The following is a 10,585-nucleotide window of genomic DNA, read 5'->3' on the forward strand; positions in this document are numbered from 1 at the left end:
CCACTGACATCAGCCTCGATAGACCAGAATGCAATGCATCCACAAGATGCGTTGTGTTTTGGGCAAAACTCTCACTTGATTCACGTGATTCCTCTTCCCAAATAGATAATCTTTGAGACAAATCGGGAAATCTCGCACTTGCGCACATACAACGACAACAACAACCAAAACACATATTATTGGATTAAGTTTGAGCCAAAGATGGATCATAATTGAGATTAAGTATATTGCTACTCACCAAGACTATAGACTACATTACGTTTTACCCCGTTTGGGGGAGTTATCTACCAGGCAGTAACGATATTTGGCACTGCGCATGCGTAAAATTGAAACAAGTGCAACTTTCCTTTGCTTATCGGAGCTTCTATCGCACAGTGCGCTATCCGTAGTTTACCAAGAAACAAAATATCGCGCTAAAACAAATACAATAATCCCTGTCGCAGAAACTGAAATATCTGACTGAAGCTCTAACTCTCCAGCTGACCCAGTAGCGGTCTGATCTGCGTCATGACTTTTAAGAGAAGAGGGAAGTAAAATTGATTAAATCTCTCACTTCGCTATATTCCTCTCTGGCTTTACATGTCAAACACACCATTGTAAACAACATGTCCGTGTTTGGACGGCTTGCGAAAATGTTGAAATTAAACAGTGTTTCCCCCAATATATGGCAAAAACATACCTACTATCAAAATAAATGTAGCTGTCAGATAATTGTGTTTCGATAATTCCCCCAAATCCCCACCAGATGGCAGCCTCGTTTCCAAGACAACACCTTCACGCCTTTTCCTGTCCAGCCCGGAAGCTGCCCTCGCTTGTTTACATTTTTTTTCGCTGTCGAAGCTAGCGGCTCCTCCGAAATGACGGGTGACAGTTGATTCGGGATTATTTATTTATAGGGTTTTCAACTTTCTTAGCATTTTTTTTGTATTATCCGGGCCATGGCTTCAGTGTGCTGCTGGTACTACCTGTGCGTGTCGGTTGTCCTCTCCGCTCCCTCCGTGTTTTCGGGTCTGCTGGTCGCGGCTGAGCAGGTCGCTCTGGTGGAGGTTTTCCTGGAGCAGCGGCCGGGTGTCAGCGCTCTTCTCCAGGGAGAGGTGGTCGAGTCGAGCCGGGGCAGCGGCTCCGAGCACCGGGACGAGGACCAGGATCTGGAGGGAGACCTGATACTGGTGAGTTAGCGGGGGATACACAGCCAGGAGAGATGTAAGATGTTACTGCAGACGAGACAGACGTTTTGTTATCTCAACACTTGATTTGTTAAATTTGATACAAACAGATGCAATAAAGTGGATGTAAAAGCGAATATTGGCAACGTTGACAGTCCAGAAACAGGTGAGATTTTCAAAATCAAAGCGGGTCTCGGGGTCAGAGACGTTTCCTTTATTCTGGTGACTTTGTGTATACAATAACAATGAAAATAGTGCAAAAACTGCATCTACATCGTTTAATATATTCTAAAAAAATAAATATAGAGAAAAAAAAAAAAAAAAAAAAAAAAAAACAATGCATAAAAAAAATCAATCAAGTTTAACATAAAGATCTATACTTGCTGGTTTGGCTCTAACCGCCACTGAACTAATAGTGTAACCATGGAGACTATAATTTTGGTGTAACGTATTTTGTTGACCGTTCGGAAACCGCAGTAGTAGTAAGTGTAGGGACTAGATTTTTTTGTGCTGCTAGTTTTAACAAATAATATAGTAAATGTGCAGATTTTGAAATTTGATCAAAATATGTGAGAAATCAGGAGTCTCTGGGGAAAACTGGCAAGTAAGGTGGGGTGTCAACCGGTATCAACATGATAACCATTATAAAAAATGTCATACATTTTAGAAGGATACCATACAAATATCACAGCAAAACTATATGTCCATATGGAAATGTAGTGAACTATCTTTATATAGATACAGAGAAATACAATGATTTTCCCATTAGGGTAACCCATAATGTCAGAGACCTAACAGACAGACCTATTGGCACATTAACCTTGAGTTTGCTTTTGAATGGATTAATGTGATGTATTTGGGAGTGGTGGTGAACAGTTAGCTGAAGGTTGCAAGTTCAAATCCCAGCTGGAAAAATGTGGGTGAAGAAAGTGAATGAGCTGTGCCTCCCTCAGCAGCGACTGTTGAAGTTCCCTTGAGCAAGGCAGTTTTTCCAGTGGAGTTGCTCAATGGATAACAGTAGAAGACTGGTTGCACTGGGCAGCTCCCAGCTGTGAATGTGTGCAACTGTGTGAATGTGAAGCACGGTGTCACTGGACAAGAGCATGCAGTCCATTTTCCCTTTAAAAAAAGAAAAAGAAAAGGACTTTCTGGGATTTCCTTTAAAAACAATGACTGTAATGAAGTAAAAATCACCAATAAGGGAAATAACGTTAACATCATGATAACCGATCATGTCGGGATTTACACCCTGCACTACAAGTGTTCATTCCCATTTGCTGTGACCAGGTGCAGGACGAGGAGCCCCAGGTGAGCGGAGGGACAGGTGAAGACGAAACCAAAGAGCCGGAGCCCTGGATAGGACTGGTGCCCGTCAAGATGGAGGAGAGCAAAGCCTCCACCGCCAACCAGGAGTCCTTCGCTGATGCAGTGGTCAATAAAGTGAGTAGTTTAAAGGAGAAGTCCAGCCTCGGACACACACTGTTTCTGTATCATCAGTTTGTGATGTTCAGGGCATTCCAGGAGTTATTTTGTGATGAATAAGATGATCGTCTACTTCTACTTCAGTTAGTGATTGCCTACATTTCCCAGAATGCCTTTCAACAACCCCCAGAGAACAACCATTAACTTGTTATTTTCAAAAGAATCTGGGCCTATAAATATAGCTAGCTGGCCAACAGGATTGTGAACACTGGGATGTGTCTTTGATTGCGGCTGCGCTCCTCCTGGTCTATTGAGGCTCCTGTGGGTGGAGAAATTGGTCTCTCTCCTCTTCTACGATGTATTTCTCCCTGTATGATTGGTGAAAGTCGGTGCAGTCTGTTAGCTAAGTGCAATGTATATGTTGAGGGAGACTTTAAAGCACAAGTCATCATTGTCTTCCTCTCTGCCAGATGAAGCGGGCCTTGGTCCTGGGAGCGTCTGCACTGATCATCCTGGCCCTCAACCAAAACACCGTCAGCGAGGTAAATTTTACATTAAAGCACAACTCTGGCAGCCATTTTCAACCTGGACTCTATTTTCCCATCTTTTTCTATCACAGCAATCAATTTTGACCAAAATCTCATCAAATCAATATCACGATAATCATAAACTTTAATCAATATCAGTCAATATATATCACAATATGGCTTAGGTATTCAAAATCATGTTAAATAATCAAATTGATGCTCATTGCATTGAACTGCATGGTAATGTTCGGTGTGATGCCAAACCAAAGTCTGACATCTAAATCAAAAAATATTCCTTAAAATGTTTCATACTTCATTTTGTTAGAGTTTTTAAATAAAATTTGCTTGATATCATCAATTTAGACAGCAGAATTGTGTATCATATCATATTATTTATATATATCTATATATGGATATATTGATGATGTGATTATTTAATTAGAGAAAGGGGGTAGGACAAAATAAGTTCAAACATGTAATATTGGCTACTTTTTTTTTGTTTGTCAAGAATTTTTTGTATTGTTGATGTTTCTTTTTTGCCTATTTAATGTATTTTCTTGTTTTGTTTCTTATTTTTTGTTGTTACATGTTTGAAATAAACACACATAACATAACGATATGATTCCACATGATATTATTGAATTATTGCCCGGCCCTACCTTCACACATAAACCTGCCCGGGACTGTTGCAGATGGATCTGTCCCAGGTCCTGTCCAAGCCCGTCATCGTCATCCAGACATCAGAGAACGTCACCAAGCTGATCGGAGCCCTTCTGAGGTACAGAGACACCCGGCTGCACAGGACAGCAGCATCGCACCCACTGCTGCGGGGGAACTCAGGGGGCAGTTCACACAAACATATCCACAATGATAACAGAGATATGATCACCGGTGTTGGCAGCTTGGAAATAACTGCACTTTCAAACTCAGCTATCCCTCATGATGCCACTTTATTTGTGAAAGAAACTAAAAACATTAAAATAGGAAGGGAGGCTTACCATGACTGAATATTACAAATGAAAAGCAACGAAAACACATTGAGTGTTGACATTAAATGACTTGAGTCTGACATTAATCACAATTTGAATTACTTGAGACTTGACTTGACTTGGGTTCTGGTGACTTGGGACTTGACTCTGACTTGTACTTTGATGACTTGAAAAGGTTTCTAAAGTCTTGACTTGAGATCTTGTGTTTGTGTAAATGACTCAGATTGAAAGTGATGAGATTTGTTCCAGCGGACGACTGAATTTAAATTCTGTTTTCTGAATTTGTATGGAATGATTGAATTTATTGAAGTTGAAACTGATTATAGAAATCAAACTCATGATGCTCTTACCAAGTTTTTATCCTATTAAAACCATATTGCATTGAAAAGCCCTAGATATTTAGTTTTCTTTAAGATATTAAATTGATACTGGACTCTTGATTTGTTCTAACTTGACTTGCTGTTCTACATTTAGACTTGAGACTTGACATTAATGACTTGGACTTGACTTGGACTTGACTTGGTAATCTGCATTTAGACTTGAGTGACAGTTGATCTCTTACAGGGGCCTTCATGCAACAGCGAAAGTCACATACAAGACCATTCTACAGGACAACTTGGTGAGCTCTCAGCAAACAACATAAAGGCCCAAAACACAATAATTGACCATAATGTAATAACTGCCCATAATGTCCTAAAATCCAACGTGATAAAAATCCAATAACTTCATAAAATCTTGAACCTGTAACATAACAGCTTTTTTCCCCTTAACATTATAATTTATTACGTTATTGTTGGTTTATTACATTACAGGCCTGATAACGATATTTTCGCTAAATAATGTAATAACATAAACCAGTAATGTAATAATAGTCTAAAATGTCTATTAATTTACTGTGTTGCTCTTTGTGGTGCTTTGGGATTGGCTCCTTTTTTCATGATTCTTGTAACAGGCTTTTTGGCACTTAGAGATCATCTGTAGTAATGTAATAAATGTTCAATAAAGTAATAAGTTATTACATTATCGGCAAAAATGATATTATGTTAGAGGTTCAAGATTTTATTACATTATTGGATTTTTATAATGTTATAGGCTTTATTATATTTGATTTTATGACATTACTTGCAGTTATTATGTTATGGGCAATTATTGCATTTTGGGCCTTTACACATGCTTTACAATGAGTTTATTTGTTACACGTTTGTTATTACCGCCAACCACTGGCAAAGGAACAAACGACAAGCTAAGTTCCAAGCTAAGCCGTGTGTGTGTGTGTGTGTGTGTGTGTGTGTGTGTGCGTGTGTGTGTGTGTGTGTGTGTGTGTGTGTGTGTGTGTGTGTGCAGGGGGCCACCCTCACGCTGTGGTCCAGCTGCGGGCGCTCCAGAGGCGGCCTGTACGGAGAATGGCAGGGAGTCATCTGTACAGGAGAGACCAACTCTCAGGTCCAGGTGGGGGTGGGACACATGTCCGTGATGTCAAACGGATCATACTGGTCGGGCTGGGCAACATGGTTACGAAATTCATATGGATTTTTTTCAATATCGATATAGCCTATATCACGATATGGCTCATGTATGCAAAATCACATGATAAATAATCAAATGAATGTTCATCCCATTGAACTGAATGGTAGCGTTAGGTGTGATGTCAAACAGAACTGACATTTTCAGATAATATTCCTTAAAATGTTTCATACCTCATTTTGTCAGAGTTTTTAAATAAAATTAACTTATCAGTTTAGACAGATCATAGCATCACGATATGATTGACTTTATTAATTCATGCTTGCAGTAACTGAAAACAGCGCAGAATTTCACATAAAAAACACTAAAATCATAAATCATAAACACAAAAAGAGCACATTTGTACACGTGAAACAAGAGAAAGTACAAAAATAGGCCTCTATACTGAACAAAAATATAAATGCAACATGCAGCAATTTTACTTTGAAGACTTTACTTTGTTACAGTTCATATAAGAAAATCATTCTTGGCCAAGAAGAAATGTTCACCAGTGCAGGATTTGTGAGAGAAATTTGCTTTTTGGTGGAAAAATGATTGGATATTTTATTTGAGCTCAAGAAACATGGGACCAAAAACTTGACATGTTGCATTTATATTTTTGTTCATAAAATTCTACTGACAGAGGATAAACAATACTATTGAATTATGGCCCAGCCCTACATACTGGCTACTGATAGAGGTTGGTGAAGGTCTTGGTCTGGTGCTGCAGGTCTTTCTGTTGCTCCTGCTGTACCGGACCGAAAGACTCTGTCACTTCCTGGTGTTACAGGATGATCAACAGATTGCTTTCTACTTCCTTTGCAGGAACCAAATGAAAGATGTAAATCGTGTGTGTGTGTGTGTGTGTGTTTGCAGAAGTATCTGCAGCAGCTGTGGGACACGGTTCTCCTGGTGGCTCTCATCCTCAGTACTGGAGTCATAGTTCAGGCCCGCTGGCAGTACCAGGACCACCAGCTCAATGACGACTTGGAGGTACACTCTGCCGTTACCGTTTACCAGAGGAGGGGACTCGAGCCGGACTCGAGTCACAGTTTTAACTGCTTGAGACTTGACTTGATGCATGAAGAGAAGACTTGAGACTTGACTTGTACTTTGATGACTTTTTGATGACAAAAGATCTTGTGTTTGTGTAAATGACTTATATTGAAATTTATGAGATTTGACTGAATTTAAATTCTGTTTTCTGAATTTGTATGGAATGATTGAATTTATTGAAGTTGAAACTGATTATAGAAATCAAACTCATGATGCTCTTACCAGGTTTTTAACCTATTAAAACCATATTGCATTGAAAAGTCCTAGATATTTAGTTTTCTTTAAGATATTAAATTGATACTGGACTGTTGATTTGTTCTGACTTGACTTGGAGTTCTACATTTAGACTTGAGACTGACTTGGGACTCATTACTATGATTGTTTTGTTTAATTTGCTTTTGTTAAATTCTAACAGATTTTCACTTGTTTTGCAGTATTTTTCTTACTGAAGCCATAATGCTACAGTGAATACACTGACCTTTAAACAAATTTAATGACAATTTAGAGGTTTTTTTACTTGCATATTTTAAATCTTAAAACCTTTTCTCCTTTGTGTTCATAGTATTTTGCTGTCAGCCATAATGCTTCAGTGAACACAACCACATAACCAGCTGGATGACTTGCTGTTTACTTTTTTTTTTTTTATTTGCATACAAGAAAGTGTGATGTTTTTAATATTCTCCAGTTAAATGAATATTAATTTTAACGGAGAGAGTGTGGCGCCCGTCCATTTTTTTTTCAACAGAACAAAACAGAATGACTTGATTAACAACTTTGTGTGATTTGTCAGTGCCTTACTGGCCCGTTGTTGCGTTCTTCAGCTGCTGCCTAAACAGGACATACTGAAGAGAATGTCGTCCCTGAAGACCAAGACGTACCGGCAGCCCAAACCCTGGTGTGACCCGTCCCAGCCGGTAGAGACCGACAACTGTGCCGTCTGTCTGGAGCCGTTCAACAACAACCAGGTCAGCACAGCGACACTTTTTTTTTTTTTTAAGATAAGATGGAACTTTACTGATCCCCATGGGGAAACGGCATCATTGCAGTAGTAAATAGTGGTAGGTTACAGCGTAGATTATAATACTCCTATATACATAACTCCCTGTAATGGCTTTAAATGCATGAATTAATTTTCCTCACTTTCTCTCATACCCACACACTTTTCTCATGTAAATGTATAGCATTTGTTTCAATCTCGCTGATGAAGTGAGGGAAAACAAAGTTGTATTTAGGTTACTACTCTGCACATAGCATGCCAGGGTGATCTGAGTTTGATCCAGAGCTGAAATGAAAGCTTGGCCACTACTCCCTGCAGTAAGGCTGAGTATCAGCACTCATCTCCCAATTCAATTTGATTTTATTAGGGGTTACTTCAGTTACAATACCAATACCGGTATGAAAGAAATTCTCTGAGAATTAGTGCTGTGAACTGCACAGGGAACCCTCTATAATATGGTGCATTACTAAAAAGGTTAATGTTAACGTTGACAGTTGGAGGAGGGGAGGCCCGCTACAAATAACGTTTTGCATAAATCTACGCACATCTACTGAAAAAAGGCATAGATTAAAAGATCGATCTCTGGATTTTAAGAATCCATATCGGATTGTCCAAATGAAAATAGCAATTAATCAGAAAATCTTTATTTTTACCCGGTCCTAGCCTGTAGGATACATTAGCCTGCGCTGTTTTGCATCCACAACTGAATTCAGTCAAAAGAATACTAGCGGTGACGTCACACAGAAAGGTTCAGTACGATGCATCGTACATCATTACCCACACCTCACATTTACACGTTCTGCTACTGGTTCACTCTCTCCACCTTTTTGTTTTGATGTTTTAACTCACATGAATTTAAAACTTAAGTAGTTTAAATGTACAGAGTTGAGTCATAATGCATCAAAATATATCCTGCTACAAACCTTTAAAGCTGCACTAGGTAAGATTTTTATGAAACATTTACACCTGTCCTATCAGCCTAAACCACAAATTAGGGCTGCGACAGAGAAGAGCGTCTCATTCCCCTATCTAAAAATTACAAAATACATAAAAATAATTACATATATAAATACTGCAATAGAATACTGCCCTGCAATGAAGTGAAAGGGTAAGATGATGATGCAGGTTGATGTCATGTGATGTGTTGTTTCAGTGTCTGCGGGTGCTGCCGTGCCTCCATGAGTACCACAGGGACTGTGTGGACCCCTGGCTGCTGCTGCAGCACACCTGTCCGCTGTGCAAACGCAGCATACTCAGTAAGTCTCTCATCATGGAGTCACGCTTACCTGCGGTACTTCCACAATTTGTAATGCTGTTAAACCTTGTGCAGTGTACGTTGGGGTTTGACCGATATGGGTTTTTGAAGGCTGACACAGAGTATTTTGTATCGGAGCTGCCAATATTCTTTATCTTTCCATTTTTATGCCAAAAAGAGAAACTCACTACACCCCTTGTTCTTCCACACCTCTCCCAAGGCAACCTCTGCAAAGACAGTTAATGCCGCCGCTGCTCGGCGCCGCCTCACCTCAACCGGAACAACGCAGCGAATCAAGTCTCGTCTCGTCTTTGGTGACACTCCAGTAGCCGTTTTCTGACCTCGCCGCTTCCTCCTTCCAGCACTGGATTGTGGGAGCAAACGAATCTTCTCACAGCAGCTGAGCAGCCACCGGGACTGTGGAGCAGTCCCGTTTTGACCTCTGACCCTCGGGGTGCGGGTGCAGCCAATCCCAAAGCAGGTCTCACTGGCACACGGTGGTAGTGTGAAAACTATACTATGATGTACTGTACTGGTACTGTTGTGTGTGAACAGTACTTCTTCCCGGGATCATGTTACTGTACTATTGTGGAACGCTTTTTTTTGCCGGTATGTTGTGTGTATGTGTGATCTACAAAAGTGAAGTTGTGACTCATGAGGGTGTTTGTGAATTTTAGCACATTGGTAGCCAGTATTGGTCACTGAAGGTGGGTGTGGATCCTTTTTCCAAGCTGGAAGACAGTCATACCCCGTAGCTTCTGAGAGGGAACATAGGCCATTTTTCATGAGTGTGTGTGTGCGCTTTGTGACTCTTTTCCAGGAATACCTTGTGCTCTGTTTTGCTGCAAACAGCCTAGATACAAACTTTGTTGGCTTTTAAAAATCGGTGAACCTAGCTAACCTAACACAAGTACTTAATGAGTGAATTGTCTGTGCATGGACGTTCAATGCTTTATGGTTATAAGCTTGGATGTGTTGATGTCCTTAAAATGCATCTACAGGTAGCCATAGCCGGCCAATGTCGATGTTCTCTCTAGGTCCAAATGATGTCAGTAGCCAACTAATGAGGTGGACTAACTGGAACTCCAACTTGATCGATTTCAGCCAATGTAGAAACTAATAACTCGCAATTAAGTGTTAGTTGTAGAGCCAATTATAATCCAGAATTAACTGTGCCACAGTTGATAGAAAACATGGAAAGTGGTCGCACTTGTCCTAAACTTGCCTTATGACTTAACTGCAGAGTGGTGGAACTGCATGCCACAAACAGTTTGTGAATTATAGTTTTAAACCTGAGTTGTATACAGTAGAGTAGCACCGTTTTAAAATGTTAGTGGTTGAGATAAAAGCTGGGTTGGTAAACATTGTAAAAAGAATTCAGCGGTTGATGCTCAGTTGAATTTTAACCCTTGCTTTATTTTATCTTCTACCCTTTCTGCTCTCTCGGAATATATTAGAAGGTCTAAGGGGGAAGAACTCTGAAAATTCCCCCAATCCGTTTGAAGAAGTCAAGGAAAGACAAAGTAATGGAAAGCCTGAACGCAGGCTGGGAAGAAGGGAACGTGCCTGACAGGTCATCTCTTACCTCGTGTGAGAAATATGTTGGAACATGTCTCCAGTGAAGTTTCCAACATGATGTTCCAGAAAAGCAAAAAAAAGTAGAAGTACAA

At 40.0% G+C, this 10,585-nt stretch overlaps 1 protein-coding gene across 1 annotated transcript; it reads left to right on the forward strand.

Annotated features, from left to right (window-relative positions):
* Positions 1–752: 752 nt before the first annotated feature.
* rnf215 (ring finger protein 215) lies at positions 753–10,548 on the forward strand. Its single transcript, XM_071917795.2, has 10 exons — positions 753–1,169; positions 2,454–2,606; positions 3,059–3,130; positions 3,808–3,893; positions 4,669–4,723; positions 5,449–5,553; positions 6,484–6,600; positions 7,485–7,628; positions 8,814–8,916; positions 9,136–10,548. Exons 1-10 carry the CDS (start codon positions 939–941, stop codon positions 9,156–9,158), a joined length of 1,089 nt encoding a protein of 362 aa, XP_071773896.1. The 5' UTR covers positions 753–938; the 3' UTR covers positions 9,159–10,548.
* Positions 10,549–10,585: the final 37 nt, after the last annotated feature.

This window comes from Centroberyx gerrardi, chromosome 8 (assembly GCF_048128805.1).
Source record: "Centroberyx gerrardi isolate f3 chromosome 8, fCenGer3.hap1.cur.20231027, whole genome shotgun sequence".
NCBI lineage: Eukaryota > Metazoa > Chordata > Actinopteri > Beryciformes > Berycidae > Centroberyx > Centroberyx gerrardi.